This window comes from Lathyrus oleraceus, chromosome 1 (assembly GCF_024323335.1).
Source record: "Lathyrus oleraceus cultivar Zhongwan6 chromosome 1, CAAS_Psat_ZW6_1.0, whole genome shotgun sequence".
Taxonomy (NCBI): Eukaryota; Viridiplantae; Streptophyta; class Magnoliopsida; order Fabales; family Fabaceae; genus Lathyrus; species Lathyrus oleraceus.
Genome location: NC_066579.1, coordinates 390,876,293 through 390,894,584, shown reverse-complemented (window position 1 = coordinate 390,894,584; position 18,292 = coordinate 390,876,293). Strand labels below are relative to the sequence as shown.

The window sequence follows — 18,292 nt, the reverse complement described above, 5'->3', positions numbered from 1 at the left end:
ATTTCCCTCTTAGAAAAAATAATGTCCTAATTATCTTTGAAAAAATAGTAGTCAAGAGTAAAATTGAAAGCATAAATAGTTTACACCAAAATGTGTTAGAAGAGAATAGACATTGCAATTTAAGATGAGAAGCAGACTATGAATTCTTATTTAAATTTTTTTTAAACATTCACAATTCAATACAGAAAAATGCATCTAAAAAAAATACAAAGAGGAAGCATGTCGTATAAATTGTCAAAATGAAGTGATAAGAATAAACAAAAAACAAAAATGATAATATGTGAAAGAAAATATTAAAACTAGAATTTGGCCAAATAAATTAGAAATGATTTCAATTCATAAATAAGGGTGTGAAGCTACACACAATATACCTGAGCGCATCGCACACTCGAAGATACAATAGAGTCGTCATCGAACTTTATTTATTCTTGAAGGAAAGGGAATCATCGATAAAACTTAGGGGAAGAGAAAATGGGTAAGGAAGTCGGTTATGCAAGAGGAAGGTATTAGCACCCCTCACATCCATTGTACTCAACAAGAACCATTTTGATTGTTCTTTGCTCGAATGGGTGTTATCTAAAGGTTACATGGAAATGATCTGAATAAGAGGGAGAAAAAGAAATTAATAATTAATATGTACGTTGAGGATTGGGGCCCTCATGCCTACATATCCTCATAGTGCAATAAAGAAATCAGAGTTCCGTAGTTCATATAACTAATACAAAAAGAAATAAATAATTGATTAGGTTGCCAAAAGACGAAGAAAATTGCTTGAATAGAAAGTTGCTTGAATATATGGTAATTCGCCAAAGAGAATGAAAGAATGGGGCATGGACCAATAGATGGTATGGCCAAAGAGACAAAAGAGGGTGTTTTCCTAAGCACGAGAGAATTGATAAGGTAAACGAGATCGAAAGGGTTCACCTAAGCACGAGAGGACTTATAAGGTGAACATGAATGAGATGGTTTGCCTAAGCACGAGAGTCCTGATAAGACAAAAGAGATCGAAAGGGTTCACCTAAGCACGAGAGGACTGATAAGGTGAACATGCATGAGATGATTTTCCTAAGAACGAGAGGACTGATAAGGAAAAAAAGCTCAAAAGGGTTCGCCTAAGCACGGGAGGACTGATAAGGCGGACATGAATGAGATATGGTTTGCTTAAGCACGATAGGGATGACAAGGCGATCAAGATCGATATGGTTTACCTAAGCACGATAGGACTGACAAGGCGATTAAGATAGATATGGTTTGCCTAAGCACAAGAGGACTGATAAGGCAAACATGAATGAGAGATGGTTTGCCTAAGCCCGAGAGGACTGGTAAGGCGAACATGAATGAGAAATTATTTGCCTAAGCACAAGAGGACTGATAAGGCAAATATGAATGAGAGATTGTTTGCCTAAGCATGAGAGGACTGATAAGGAAAACATGAATGAAAGATGGTTTGCCTAAGCACGAGAAGTCTGATAAAGCAAACACGAATGAGAGATGGTTTGCCTAAGCACGAGAGGACTAATAAGGAGAGCATGAATGAGAGATTGATTGGGATTCAAAGATGGGTACTTGACCATGAGGTGATTAATCCAAATGATGTGTGGATATCAAAGAGAGTATGATACTTGATCCAAATATAAAGTGTGGTTGATGAAGCAATGATGTTGCAATGTTAAATGTTGAATGGTTGATGTGCTTACCTGAAGAAGACTTGTCAATTACCTGATTTGAATTGCACTAAAATCTATGAGAAAAGGTGAATACTTTGAGCAACTGGGTCATTGGTCCCATACCCAAAGATATTCAGAATGAGAATAAGAATGCTCCCTCTCACCCTTTCTCTACTGCTTAAGGCTCATGTCGTGTAATCCTCATCATAACTGACAAATTGCTGAAAAAGATTATTTTTTATTGCTCCTGATGATGTAGTGTTGTTTGTGAAGAAAGAGACTTGATAATTATTTGATTCGAATTGCACTAAAGTCTACGAGTAGACGTGAATACTCTGAGCAATTTGGTCATTTGTCTCCTACCAAAAGATATTTAGAATGAGGATATGAATGTTGCCGCTCACCCCGTCTCTACCGCTTAAGGCTCATGACATACAGTTTGAAACATAATTGACAAATGTTGATACATGACCTTTGTTGTGCTTGGATAGTAGTCCAGTGTCCAGTCTAGCTGCAATGTCTGTCTGACTTGATTGAAGTATGAAGGCTTGAACTTGAATTGAGGTCTTGAGACCCAATACAACTCCAGTACAGGGGACTATTCTTATCAAATGATCAAGAGACTTTTTATCACTTGAATAGACTGAGGGAATATGCATATGTCAAAGGATTTAATTGATCAAAGCAACTTTGTTCAACTCAATCAATAAGGATGAAATCACTTAACAAATCACGCATGGCCTAAAACCCTAAGGATTGATCAAATTAAGTTAATCATAATTCTAAAAAAGAGCCTAGAACTAGGGGAACATGGTTGTTATTAATTAGCAATTAACTACAAAATTAATCCTAAAAAGATCATATTCTAACAAAATAACTAATTATGATTAAAATTAATTAATTCTAAAAGAGTAAGAAATAAATAATATTATTATTTTCTAATGTAAGAATTAAAACATTTGTTTATTGATTTTCTAAGTAATTTTATCAAAGAAAAAACAATTAAAAAAAAGATAACAAAAAGAATGTAAAAGCAAAAAAAAAAAGGATAAAGGGGTTGGGAAAAGGATGATGATTTCGAAGCAACGGAATCTCAGGTATGCACTTAGAACTCCACCTTTCCCTGCAACGAATTATTTTCTTTCTCCTTCTCCTACCTCTTCTTGTAGTCCATAGGAAGCGTTGATATTGATGTTTGTTGATGATTCTTCTGTGTGTGAGAGGATGGGAGCAGAGAGACTGATGAATTTATGGTGAGAGTGCAGAGGGAGAACTGAATTAGTGAGGTTGATGAGTGGTGAATCGAGAGAGAGGAGGTTGAGAGTTCTAATGTTGGTGGTGATGGTGATGAATGTGCAATGATCTATGAAGGTTTTGTGTAGAAGTTTTTTACTCTGAAAGTGATGATTCGAGAATATATAGGGGATGGATTTAACAGAGATTAACTTTGTTAAATCTTGCTAGTTCAAACCAGTTAGAAATTAACTTACTGTTAATTATCTGTTAAGAATTAGTTAGATGAGTTTGTTAGTTTGTTGTTAGGATCTGTTAAGTTACTGTCCATTGTAGGTTACTGGTTAGGATGAAGTTTGTGTGAAATTGTTATGGATTTGATAACCTGCTAGTGCATGTATGTTTTCTGTTACAGACTGCAGGTTTTGTTAGTTTATTATATTCAGTTATGGTTAACTCAATTGAGTGGTTAATGGTAATTGAACCAAGTAGAACCTGTTAGATTTAGTTGAACTGTATTCATGACAGTTAGTTTAGGTTAATCATTTTTCTGTAAAAAAAATTGTTATAATGTTGGTTAAGTGAATGTTAAAAAGTGTTAAATTCATGTGAATTAGCTAGTAGTTTAGCAACATTTTCTGTTAGTAGATGATTTGATTTTGGAAATTGTTAGAAGTTGATTCATTGGAAAGTTAATGGTTTTGGACTTCAACAAAATTGATCTTGTGTGCAGCAGCCTGTTGAAATCAGTTAGGGTTAATTTGGATTTTTTTAAAACAGTTTAAAGTTACATCTGAAAATGCAAATGTTGCTTGGAGTTGTTGATGTCAAAAGGTGACTTGCTTGGGTCAAATACCCTGTTGCACCGGTGATAAATAGGGTTGTTAACTTGGTACAATTATTAGGTAGAATGGATTATGGTTATAGAAGTTGGTTAGTGTAAAGTTCTGTTAGATTGTCAATTAATTAGGAACCAATAATTTGTTCATTAATTCCGAAATGTTTTTGTTAATTGAATGTGGGATGATTGGTGTGTTAATAAGTTTGAATTGCTAGTTCGTGTTAGCCTATTAGGATTGAGTTATGGCATGCATTGCATTGGTTTGGATTGGAATGGTTTTGGAATGGTGAACCATGATATTATGTGATGTATTTGAATCAAAGTATGATTATGATTATACTAATCTTGTTCACACATTACGGGTGGTTTAGGACTTGGTATAACATGGCAAGAATGGTGAACCAATGACATGAACTAAAAACTGGGGTTTCCAATACCCCAATGCAAACCACATGATCTGTGAGCATCAAAGATCAAGAGCTAGGGTTTATGCATACCATGATGCAATCTCCATAAACCAAGCTCTTAAGCTCCAAGAATTAGGGTTTCATGGCTTGATTCCAAACTGACTTTACCACTAAAGCCCTAGGGCTTGGTTCTTGTGCAAACCCTAAGCTCTTATTAGGTATAAATACCACAAACCTTAAATCTATGATGATTGTTTGAACATGCTAACATGAATCAATGATATACATGTATTTGGCATGAATGAATGCAGATGATCTCAAACCAAAAGTCAAATGAAACGTGAAAAGGGGAGGGCAAATTTTGGGGTATCATAGATTGAATTTACTTTTCAATTAGGGGTGGAAATAGGTTGAGCCGAGGTAGGCTTTGCCAAGCCTAAGTTTGGCCTGTAAAAAAATTGAAGCCTAAGTCTGGCCTGTAGCATGTCATTGACCAATTTTTAGACCTAAGTTTGGCCTTTTCGAAGGTCTGGTTATCCTATTAGCCTACATAAAAGTCTATTTATTTTATACATATGTAAATAAGTCATTCAAATAATATTTAAATTAACTTACAAACTAAAAGACCAATAAGACTAAAAGTTTGTTTGCATTTACTTATTTTAATTAATCTATTAACATAATTTTTATGAGACTATTTGTTTAAAAGAACTTATAAAAATAACTTATGACATTGTTCATAAGGTGTTTTCTTATTATTTTCATAAATTCTCAAAGATAACCAAGTTTTATTTATGTATTTAATTCAAAATACAAAATATTATATAATGATGATAATAAAATTATTCATATTTACTAAAATAGGCTAATCTAGTCGGCTTAAAAGGTTTTTTTATGGCATGAGACCTAACATTTTTAACTAAATAGGTTTATAAAAAAGTTAGGTCTTTTCTATTTAAAAAAAATATGATCTGATTTGAGCTTATGTAGACCAGGCTATAGGCCCCTCTATTAGTTGGTTTGCCCTATTTCTACTCCTATTTTTAATTATTAATTCTTACATTAAAAATTTCAATTGAAAATTATTCAGTGCTCAAAAAGAACAAAATTTTGCATACAAACAAAAGGAAATGAAAAAAAAAAAAGAGGCTATAAACAAATAAAGAACCGAATATACAAATATGAACAGGGAAACGATAGTTAGAAAACACACATTTTGTGATCCGTTTCTACGGTGGCACCTCCGTCATCAACGGCTACATGCACTTCTCAATGGTGAAATTTGTGGTCATCTTGTGTGGTTCTCTATTTATGATATCACATTTCTCTTTGATGTACCTTTTATCTCTATTGTATCATATTACCTTTATTCCATTTTTCCTATAAATAAAAGAAGACTTTCGTATTATTTTCTTTTTAATTTCGTAACTGCTTCCTTTTTTCTCTTTAATTTTATAACTGCTTTATATTTTTTGTGTGCGAGTTTGTAAAATAAATGAAATGGAAATTCAATTTCTATATGAAGGATAAAATATAACTGGTAAATAAACATGTTAGACATAAGTCTATAAACACATAGGAAAGAATCACTTTGTCTATAAACTAAACAAAAACTAAAGAAAAGGCCATACGAAAAAGGCTAATTGTCCTTAAGCCCAAAAAAAATTTAAAAACCAAAAAATTTAAAAAGAATTAGAGGATATCTTGCACGATGTAGATAACAAACTGCGACCTTCAGAACTATACGTATCTACCATTTTTATTGTCTTCTTCTATCTCCCTTTGCTTTTCTTCCGAATCCTAGTTTTCTGGTTTCTCTTTCTTTCATTTTTTTTTATAATTCCATAACCCCTTCTAATAATCGTAATATGAATTATGAATGAAAATTGTATTATGAGATAGATCCACATGGTAGTGCTACGATACAGTTTCCGATTGCTATTTATTTTATTTTTAGAAAAAAACAATTATTTAAGGATAAATTTTGAATATGAAAAAGAGTCGACTCAAAAATCTATATTCTCTTTATAGATAATTATAAATACATTTGCATCATATAATTTATTAGATAATATTTTGTCACTTCCATTCTTAGAGTATAAACACAACTTAACATTCACAAATAAGATAACTTAACACATGATGATTAATATAACTTAACACATATAATTACATAACTTTACGAAACAATAATATATAACAAAACATACACATTATTAGATGATTCTGGATGTTTCAACATTTTGATTATGTCATCGACATATCTAGAAATTTTCGTATATAACTCAATCGGTCACTTTGTTAACCTACGGTGATAAGTTCTCCACATAACCTTAAAATCTTCATCACTCTTCAAATGAATACAATCGTATTTCACTCTTCCATCAGTATCAATTCATGGTGCAAGAAATTTGATCTTGCTCACCTTTTTATTCTCGGTGTTGGACAACATATTATTTAATTTGGATCCCAAAAGAGTGAGACAGATGGTGTCCTTCGGGAGTCCAAAATCAAAAGGAAGTTTCACCTTATTATAGCACGCTTCTGCCTTAAATAAATAGTGAGGCATTGTAAGATTTTTTCTTAACAACTCATGATCCCTATTTATACAAGTTTGGATTCATTATGCGCCACACAAAATAATCAGTGCAATTATAATCGTACAAAATTGTCAGCAAAATCTCAATCCTTAAAAATTACATTATTGGATTTTTTTTTAGATTCTCTAAAGATCTGGTAAGCGCATAAGGTTTTTAAAAAACCCGGTGATTTTACACTACCAAAATTTTCAAAGGTTTGCAAATAATCTAGTATAACATAGTGTTTTTTAAAGAGACCGATTAGTTTTTCCACACACCGCTATTTAGAAAAAATTGGTATAGCTACATACCGATTTTTTTTATATACACTATCGTGTTTTTTTTTATTTGTACTTGAAATTTCATTTGTTCTACCTGATTTTTCGTCCTAAGCTTTTTGGCTAAAATTTTGGCAATGGTAATATGGGTATTATGGTAAATTGGGGGAGTGGTAGGTAAAATTGTCAAGCACAAGGGGTGCTCAACCCAAATTAGAAAAGAGGACAACAAAACAAAACAACCACAACCTAGCAAACATAGATCAAAGGATTTGAAATCTACACCTTCCAATCTAAAATGACTTTTTCTCTAATGTTAATAGCTAACCAATCCCAAAACAAAGCCTTGACAAGAGCAAGAATTTCCTCCACACTTCTCTTCCTATCTTTGAAAACTACCTCATTCCTAGATAGCCCAACATTCTAACAAATTACTAATCAAAATAGACAAAAAAAAGCTTCTTATTAACAAAACCATGCAGCTAAACTCTAACATATTGCAAACGAGCAGTTACCAAATGTGCTCCAACAAAATCCTTGGCTCCAAACCAAACAGCTACCATGTCCTAGACTTGCAAAACAAAGTCGCACTCGACGAACACGTGTAGGGTTGATTCCTTCAACCCGTTACAGAAGATACAAGCAGTTTTTTTTTTCAAAATCTCAAGTAAATTCTCTAATTGGATTTCCTCCTCTTCATCCAAGTTACGCTATTCAAAACCTATATCCCAATGCCATAAGTTTTTGAACCAAAATCCCATGTCTAATACCTTGCATTGACCAATGTTTGGACAGTTACAAAGTTGAGGAAAAGTCATGCTAATTGACCTAACCACACATGCTTCCAGAAATCAATAGTTCCCCCATTTCTTAGCTTACTACAAATATTTTTAGAAAACCATTTTGACCATTCACATATGACACATAAACACTCCTAAGATCTTTCCACCACAAGAAACTCAACTTGCTTTTACAAACACCTGTACCATCCAACAATATAGAATGAATATTATCGTACCTAAAGGTTATAAAGTCAAACCAAATTTCTTTAGGATCAATCAATTTCCTCTAGCACCACTTCGTAATTAAGGCCTGATTGAAAAGCTCACAATTTTTGAATCCCAAACCATCATCCTCCTTAGCCATGCAAATTCTTTCCCAACTCACCCAATTAATTTTCCCAGAACCAGCCACCCTACCCCAAAGAAGTGTTCTTTGCAGTTTAATGATTTCTTCCAAGATAACTTTAGGTGCCTTAAAAAAAGAAAACATGTAAATTTGGATGGTCTTTAGAATTGCATTCAATAATATCATCATTCCTCCCAAAGATAACTTTAGGTGCCTAAAACAAAGAAAACATGTAAATTAGGGCGGTCTTTAGAATTGCATTCAATAATACCATCATTCCTCCCAAAGAAAGATGTATTTTTTCCAAGTAGATAGTATATGCCTAAGCTTGCTAAGAATGGAGTTCCAAGTGTTTTTCCTTATTGGGTTAGCTCCTACAAGGGTTCCACGAAAGATAAATGGAATTAAGCCAATTTACAAGTCAATAAGAAATAAGCAGCTTGTAAAAGATCATACTTCAAATTAACTTCAAACAACTTGCTCTTGTGAATATTGATGCAAAGACAAGATTGTAACTAAAAATCATTAAAAAAAATTCCTTTATGTTCCATAAATTAGACTAAGATCTATCACATGTTAACAATGTGTCATCTGCAAAGTGTAAAAGCTCAAAATGAATAGAGTTACGAATTTGAAGGCCATGATACTCACCCAAACGACAAGCATTCCTTATCAATCCAGCTAAGCAATTTGCAACCAGTAAGAACGGGAATGGAGGCATAATATCTCTTTGCCTTAAACCCCTATGAGAATGTAAATCTTAAGTGGGGCTTCCATTCACTAAAACTGACATGGAGATAAATAACGTGGTGGCTTCCACCCAAGGCATCCACTTGAAACCAATGTCCATCCTTCTAAGCATACACCTAAGTAAGTCCCAAGAAACACGATTATAATTTTCTCAAATTCAAGTTTCACAAACATGCACTCTCTCTTTCTCCTCTTAGCAAAATCCAAAATATCTTTAATAACCAATACCTCATCTATCATCTTCCTTCCCTGAATGAAAGTTGATTGACAAGAAGAAATCAATTCATTTATCACTAATTTTAACTTAGAAGCCAAGATTTTGGAAATGATCTTATACAAGCTTCTTATCAATAAAATAAGTTTAAAATCCTCAAGACATCGGTGATTGGCGTTCTTTAGTATCAAAGCCAAGAATGAGGAACTAATGGATTTGGGAAGAATGGTCTGATCATAGAACTCCTAAACAAACTTTGCAATGTCTTCTTTCATAAAATCCCAACATCTATTGTAGAAACCAAGATTGAACCCATCAGGCCTTGCAATTTTGTCCATATCACCAGTCCAAACCATATTTTTAACTTATTCTCTATAAAATGGGGCTTCTAAGAAAAAAATCTTCATTTGAAAGTTGATTAAACCCAACTCCATCAAAAGAATATATAGTCAGCAAAGGATCCAAAAATCTTATAAGAAAGTGGCTTTTCCACTACTACTTTAACTTTATTTACCTTCACTCTTCTACCTCCAACAATATACATCCCAACAATACCATTCCTCATAAACCTCCTCTTCATACTATTGTGAAAAAAATAAAATTTTATCTCCCTCAATGACCCATTTGAATTTCGATTTCTGTCTCAAAATACTCTACATTCTCTACATATTTTCCCAAACTAAATTGGAAGCCAACCTTCTTATTACAACCACTTGAGCCCTAACAACAACAGACTCATCATCCAAGGAATCTAATTGATCAAGATCATTCAAGTATTTCACTATTTTGTCAACTTTAAGTTTAAAATACAATAATCATCTTTATTCCAACTTCTAAGCTTGCTTTTCAACACTTTAAACTTCTCTTTAATCACAAGCGCTATCTTAACCTTGATTTTAGTATATCTCCACACATCCTCAACAAAGGGGATAAACCCATCAAGGTCAAACCAACAGCTAAAAATCTTAAAGGGTTTAGGTCCTTAAAAAGTTTTCTTGAGCTTAATCCAAATTGGAGGATGATCAAGCTAATTCGTTAGCCATACTACTTGGCTCTCAAGCTTCCAAAGCTTTATGAAACCTTCTTATACAATAAATATATCAATCCTACTACATGCATTACCACCCAACTTAAAGCAAATATACTTACTTCCAAATAAAGGAAGATCCACTAGGTCAAGGCTATGAATAAAATCATGAAACTCCTTAATCTCTCGATTGTTAACATGGGTATTAGTACCTTTCCTTTCACATTCCTTCTTGACAATGTTGAAATCCCCAACAATGCATCATTCCCCCGGTTCAAACTTAGATTTGATAGCCCTAGTTGATTTCATTTGTAGTGTTTAATAAAATTAATATTAAAAATAATTTCTTAATATAAATATACATTAAAATGTATTTTCAATTCATATTTAAATTTCTTCAATAATGATGATAAAAATAAATTTTAAAAAAATAATGATATGTTATAAATTCAAATGTCATTTGAAAGCTTATTAAAAATAGTATAAATTTGTAAGAAAATTGTATCTTCTATAAGTTCATCATTAACCCTTAGCAAATAGACCAGACATAGCATCAGGGTAGGGTGGAGATAATTTTTACTTTCCACTTACTCAAATTTAACTCATATATAAATATATGTTCTTCGTCCCAATTTTCTAGGGGGTGAAGAATTGAACTCCAAACCTGTTTCGAACAGATCCAGGTATCCATGTCCCATCTTATCTCTAAAACTTGTTTTCATTGTGTGACATGACATTGAAAGATATTTGTCATTACTAGATCCAATATAATCATCCATTGAGTACTAAGCCTAGACATAAGTCTATGCTCAATATCCACACGTATTGTAGCAGGATCAGTGTAGAGTCTCACCACTTTCTGACTGTTGAAACTTAAGGCTCTGTGTTGGTTAATAGTAATGTATATTGTTCTATTGGGTATCAAACCTATCACATGGCATGGAGACCGAAAGGAGATACGAATGAGGGTAATAGGCCGTAGTATTATATGATGAGTATATGAGTATATTGACCTATGGATATACATGTTAGAGAAGTAATGATGAAATCTACCCCCAACAAGCATTGTTATTGTTAACACTGAAATCTCCAACTTTACTTTCTATCATTTATTTTCTGTCATTTACTTTTTCGAATCTCAACGAAACACAAAACCCTTGTCTTACTTAGAATGATAAGTCACGGTTACTCTGTCTTTAAAACCATCATTCTTTATGGATACAACAATTCTAAAATTTATTTTTGCTGATAATACTGTTGGGTGAGAGTATGGAAGTAGAAAAATGGTCTAAATGGGGGTGAATAGACCCTTCTAGAAAACATTCAACCTCTTTTTCAAAAATAAAGAATATCATAGATTTTTCAAAAGTGCGCGCGGAAGGTTTTATTGAAACATGATCATGTTAACACTAAATCAATTCACAAACACCAAAAATGGTTTTACGATGATACATAAGGTATTCAATTAATTCAGTTGTATATTCCATAAGTTGTGTTTATATAAAGATTCAATATCAATGAATTCTAAACTCAATTGTTTCTCATAATTTAATCACCAATTTAGCTAGATTAGGCACCAACTCTAACAAAACCTAACCTTACTTAATAAATCGCTACCAATTTAATAAACGATAAATTATGTTAGAATTGAAATACCTAAGCATGCAAATCCTACGAAAATTAAATGCAATAGTAAGGGACAAAGATGACACTGAGATTTATAGTGCTCTGATGTTCATCCTCGTTTTGCCTATGTGCACTCTTAAATGATTTCCCATTGGAACCTGTATTGTTCCTTTTTATTTGACAAATACTTGCAAGAGTTCAAAAAATCACCAATCCACAATAAAGCTGAGAAAAATAAAATCTCTTATGTGAATCTTAACTTGTATACAGCGTAATGTCAAACTCTTATGCGTAATCTTTACTCGATTAACGCTTCTTGAGTCTTCCAATATCACCAATATGCTCCAAGCCTTCGTGTGTAGCAATCACCCCTTGATTCTACTGATTCCTCGAGCAAATAATTGTCTAGAGATTTGAGAAGAACTTTTCCTTGTCTGTAGCCTTCCATACAGTCACTACCAAGGTAATCTAGAGAGAAGAACCTCTTTATTTTCACTGGAATTTGTCACCATCAATGACAATAACCTCAATCTTGCAAACTACTTGAAAATCTTTATGCAATCTTCAAGAACAATTAGTTTCAAGACGACATATCCTTCAATCAATTACACATCTCAAATTATCAAGATATGAAATAAAACTGAAGTTGGAGAAAAAATAAATTTGTTGCAAGAGTTCATTGAACTTTCAAAAAAATGAGAGGGTGTTGGTTTCATAGAAAATCACAATGTTGATTATGAGATTCACACATGAAAAATGACGACAAAATGATTTTATATGTGCTTAAGATTAAGCACGAAAATGGATGGAAAAAGTTAGTTAGATTCGAGTCAAGTGCATTTTATGGTTTGAGTCAAATGAGAAAGTAGTGTGAAACAATATCTCATAATGAAAGTGGCTCATTTTCCTGTGATTTGACTGTGATTCTAGTCATACAGATTCATGATTCAAATCATGTGTGTTAAGTTTGGTTCGAATCAAACAAGGCAATGGCAAATAGGAGGTTTGAGATTCGAGTCATGCACAAAATGTGATTCGAGTCACAAAGTTGCATGATTCAGATCAAGTGTAATCTGTGATTCGAATCACAAACACCCAAATTTTCATGTTTTGCCTTTGTTTTGTTTAATTCGAATCATGGATTGTGAGTGATTCAAATCACACACATGAAATCTCATTTCCTTTTCAAGTTTTTCAAAATAGTAAGAGATTTCATTTCCCACACAACTTAAATTGATATCACTTATGATTCTTGTTTCACTGACTTAGGAAATTGACTTAAACCATCTTGATCAAACCTCAAATATAACAATCGATTTATGCATGCTAAAAATGAATTTCAAATACTTGATTCAAAGAGGATGTGCAATTATGAATGAGACTCAATAAACAAAAGTAAATGAAAATGAAAGTGATAAGACAAGCAACAAAACCATCATATTGGGGTACTCCCCCTGAATGTGTTAGGGACATGCAACAACAAACACAACACCCTGAGAATATTCATTTTTCCAAATGGAGCAAATGTCTCTGGATAATCTACTCCATAGGTTTGAGTGAATCTTTTGGGTACTAATCTTACCTTGTACCTCTTAATAGACCCATATGTGTTGTATTTAATAATGTATATCTATTTTCACCCTACATATTTCTTTTCTTTTAGTAGAGAAACCAATTCCTAAGTATTGTTCTTATCCAATATCTCAACTTCCAAACCCATAACTTATTCCCATTCAAACAATGCCTCGGATAGAGAGGTAGGTATTATATAGTGTTCAATTTTTTTATGAAGGCTTTATGGGTATGTGAAACGTGTTCAAAGCTTAGGTAGTTGGATAAAGGGTAAAGTGGCTTTTTGGTACAGTTTCTGGTATATTTCCTAAGGGTAGTTGGAAGATTTAAATCTTTATAGTGTGATGGTAGTGGTGGTGGAGTTGAGTTGGATTTTAGATCATGTTCATGTGAAAATTCAGAAATTGAATCACTAAGGACTAACAAAATTTACCCCATGTAACGTCAAATCAAACTCTTCGATATGAATAGATTCAGGAATTGTCTTTGTTCTTTTGTATACTAAATTTTTCCCATATCTTACATGAGTTTCAAAATTTTCATCTTTTTCAGAATCAAGTTTAGTTCCAACATTATCACTACTAGTTTCAACCTCAACTTCTGGTCCAAGAGTGAGGTTAGGAAGTAGGAGAGACTCATCTTCCTTATTTATGTTTCCCCCTAAAGTTGAGATTCAATGAAATAACTTTCTCGCATATGGTAAGTGACATCTCTAGAGATAAACAATTTATGAGATGATGGATGATAACATTTGTAACCCTTTCAATGATCAAGTTTCCCTCTACCATCACTATGAATATGGACGAACGATGTACTCCTAAATATTCTATGAGTGGGGTTACTGGAGGTAGACACATTAGGATAGAACAGGGACAAGTCTTCCATAAGAGTTTTGGAGTCAAGGAGAGTAGAAGGAAAACAATTTATGAGATACGATGCAGTTAAAACTGTCACGCCCCAAAATTTCTTTAGAACTTTATTTTGAAATATCATAGCACATGTTTGGTCTAACAAATACCTGTTTTTCTCTCTACAATGCCAATTTGTTGAGGCATTTTAACACACGATGACTCATGGATGATACCTTCATTTTGACACAAAGAATTAAGATTATGACTAAAATAATCCTTGGCATTATCATACTAAATCCTCTTAATACTCATACCAAATTGACTTTTGACAATAGAGAGAAATTGAAAAAAAAAACACAACTAACTTCATATTTTTGTTTAAGTAAGTATGCCCAAGTAACCTGAGTGCAATCATCAGTAAAGGTTACGAACCAACAGGCACCCGAAATATTTGGAATATTAGATGGACCCCACATATATGTATGAACTAGATAAAATGGAAAAATATTCATTTTATTACTAACGAAAAAAGGTACATGCTTGTATTTAGCAAGCTCACACACCTCACAATGAAGACTCTTAATCTCTAATGTTTTAAATAAAACAGGAAATAAATTCTTAATAACTCTAAATGAAGGATGACCCAGGCGACAATGGTATAAGAGAACCTTCTCTTTGTTGGACTTTATTGATTTCGAAGAAGAAAAGAATTGTTATTGAGAAAATATGGGCTTGAATCTTATCCAAGTAGTGAAGACTGTTTCAATCTCTAGCACATCCAATCATCCTCCCTAGATTCTTATCCTGAAAACACAAGAGTTATTAAAGAAAATAACATTACATGATAAGTATTTTGTGAGTTTTTGTATGGAAATTAGACTAATAGACAATTTTGGGATATGAAGGACGTTGTTAAGGGTCATGGATGAGTTAGTTTGAATTGTTCCTTGACCTGCTACATCTGCAGTGGATAATTTTTTTACTAGGACGAGGTGAATAAGTGGCGAAGTGTGTAGGTAAGGGTGACATGTGATTAGTGGCTCTAGAATCCAATATCCAACATTGTTTAAAGGGTATATCTAAAGCATTAAGTCCAAACGAAAAATTGAGATTTTCCCTAAGAAAAATAAAATAGAATTGTACTTGAATGTGTTATAGAACAAGTACTTGGTGGTTTCTCCAACTTACCGAGGAGGGGTTTTACATTTTCTACTTCACTTAGGTTAAGTTGCACCTTTTTTAGATTGTCCCCATTTGTACTTTCAGTCATGTGAGCATGTCCTTCCTTTCTTGATAAGTCTCCCTTAACGCCAATCATTGATAGTCCGAGAATGATGGTGCATAGAAGATCTTTTGACGGTGAAACTCTAGGGTCTGACCGCTTTTTTAAGGTCTTGGAAGTGGTGTGGGTAATAAGATTAAAAAATGGACGGGATAGATACAAATATATAAATAATAATTTGTTAATTAAGGAGGTTGGAATGTCTTATACGAAAGCAAAATCCTTTATAATGAAAGATATGATATTTATATTCATGAATATACAAACTCTAATCTCTTAAAATATAGTATTATGATCTGTCATACTAAAAACTAAAGTATAAAATATTAATAATACTAAAAATAACAACAATAATATTTTTAATACTACTATTATACTACTAGTATAGTAGCAATAAGAAGTCTCTCCAATATTAAATTATATTTTATACAATTATAGTTGTTTTAAGGAAATTCAAATAGTTCATTTTTTAAAATAAATATCTAAAATAATACATTTTTTCACCTATTTTTTAAAATAATTCATTTTCAAATATAAAAATACAAAAGACGTCAATCCAATTGACATCTCTGTACAACACAAGAGAAAATATCAATTCAAGACATTAATTCAATTGACAATAATATACAAATAGATAAGAGAAAGAATGTATTCTCTCTTCTATATATTTATACATTGTCTTTAATTGGATTGACATTTTCTTTATGTACACATATGTCAACAAGATTGACGTCACCTTTATATTAAAATATTTTTTTATTCAAGTGTGGTTTGTTTTAAAAAATAAGTAGAAAAATGGCTCAATTTTAATATTGATTTTTAAAAACAGGTTATTTAGATTAAAAAATATATTTTAAGAGATTAATATTTTAAGATTTAAGATATTAATTATTATGAATATTAAATTATATTTTAAACAATTGTACTTGTTTTAAAAGATTAATATTTTAAGATTTAAATATTAATTGATATGATTGTTATATAAAAAAAAAATTTAATCAGTGCATCACATCATAAATATATTATAAATAATCAAAATAAAAATTAAATATTACTAAAAATTTAATAATTACAATTAATTAATGCAACATTTTTTATACTATAAATCTTGATTTGATAATATAAAAATAAAATATCTTATATTATTATAGATATTATATTAATCTTTATATGATATCTTACTATAGCATTAATGATGATTATATATTTTATTTAAATTACTTAGAGGACTTTCAGTTATCTACTTTCACTTCAAATTTATTCAATGAAAATAAAAGTTTGATTTTTAAAGAAGTATATCCTCTTTAGATGTGTATTTTAAAGCTCGAGAAGTTAAATATTTTACAAATTTCTTTTACAACTAATTTCTAAAGTAAAAAGAAGCATTCAAATTTATAAACAATTTGATTATTGTATAAAATCATTTTTTTAAATATTAATATCTGTATCGGATTTTCCTCAATGTCTCCCAAAAATCCCCAAATTCAAAATAATAATCATCTCCATCACTCTCAGACTTGAATCAAAATGCAAAGAGAAAGAAAACCGTAATTGTATCGTTGATTGAACCCTACAACACCGAGATTTCAATTTGTTCACACAAAAAACTAATCATTCAAATTTATGACTTTTACATAAGATTATCATAATTTCTTCATAACAAGATAACTAACTAAAGAATGCATAAAAGAAACTTGAATTGAATAAAAACCTAAATCGTTCCCCAAATTCTAATAATCCATAACCCTAAGCACGTTCACCACGGATACGGCGAGCAAGTTGTATATCCTTGGGCATAATGGTGACTCTCTTAGCATGAATTGCGCACAAATTGGTGTCCTCAAACAAACCAACAAGATATGCTTCTGCTGCTTCCTGAAGTGCGAGAACCGCATGGCTCTGGAATCTCAAATCGGTCTTGAAATCTTGAGCAATCTCACGGACAAGACGCTGGAATGGAAGTTTACGGATCAAAAGTTCAGTACTCTTCTGGTATTTACGAATCTCACGGAGAGCGACGGTTCCAGGGCGATAACGATGAGGCTTCTTGACTCCACCGGTGGTAGGTGCAGATTTCCTGGCAGCCTTGGTGGCGAGTTGCTTCCTTGGAGCCTTACCGCCGGTGGATTTGCGAGCTGTTTGCTTTGTACGAGCCATTGATGATTTGAGGTAACGAAGCGAGAACGAGAGAAGAGAGAAATTGCCAAGAAAATAATTAGGTTTTGCAACAATGAAACCGTAATGAGATTTGAGAATAGAAGGAAGCTATTTATATATCATGACTAGGTCGGTTTAATTGGGGATTAGAGATATTTTTTAATTAAGGAAGGTTAATCACGATCCGTGTGCTTCTTTCTTATTGGTTGTTATGTCTATAAACCGATATTGTTATAACCAAAAATATAAGGTTTTAATTTTAACCATCCGATATAAAACTTACATTCGAAATCCATAACGATGCGAGATTATTAATTTGCAAACTGTGAAGTAGATTGAATGGAAATCTCAAATTAGAGTTCTTAACTGTGTATATTTTTGTCATATGTTTTTTACTGTATGATTCTATTCTAAGATAAATTGTTGTTTAGGTCACGCATTTGTAATACAATTGTAGTATTTTGGTGTATGTAAAAACCATAAGTAACTAAGAGTTTATACAAATTAAAAGATACTGTATAAAAATATGTCTTGATAATCACACAATAAAAAATAAATTATTTAGAATCAAATCTTCTCTCTATCACAAAGAGAATATATTTTGATTTTTAAAATTATATAAAAAGAATGAATTGAATTTCTCATATTAATCACAAGGAGAATATATTTTGATTTTTAAA

The 18,292-nt window shown here is 32.0% G+C and overlaps 1 protein-coding gene across 1 annotated transcript; it reads right to left on the bottom strand.

Annotated features, from left to right (window-relative positions):
* Positions 1-17,039: 17,039 nt before the first annotated feature.
* LOC127073755 (histone H3.3) lies at positions 17,040-17,712 on the bottom strand. The gene has a single exon (XM_051014981.1). The coding sequence runs from the start codon at positions 17,610-17,612 to the stop codon at positions 17,202-17,204; it is 411 nt and encodes a 136-aa protein (XP_050870938.1). The 5' UTR covers positions 17,613-17,712; the 3' UTR covers positions 17,040-17,201.
* Between the last annotated feature and the right edge of the window lie 580 nt (positions 17,713-18,292).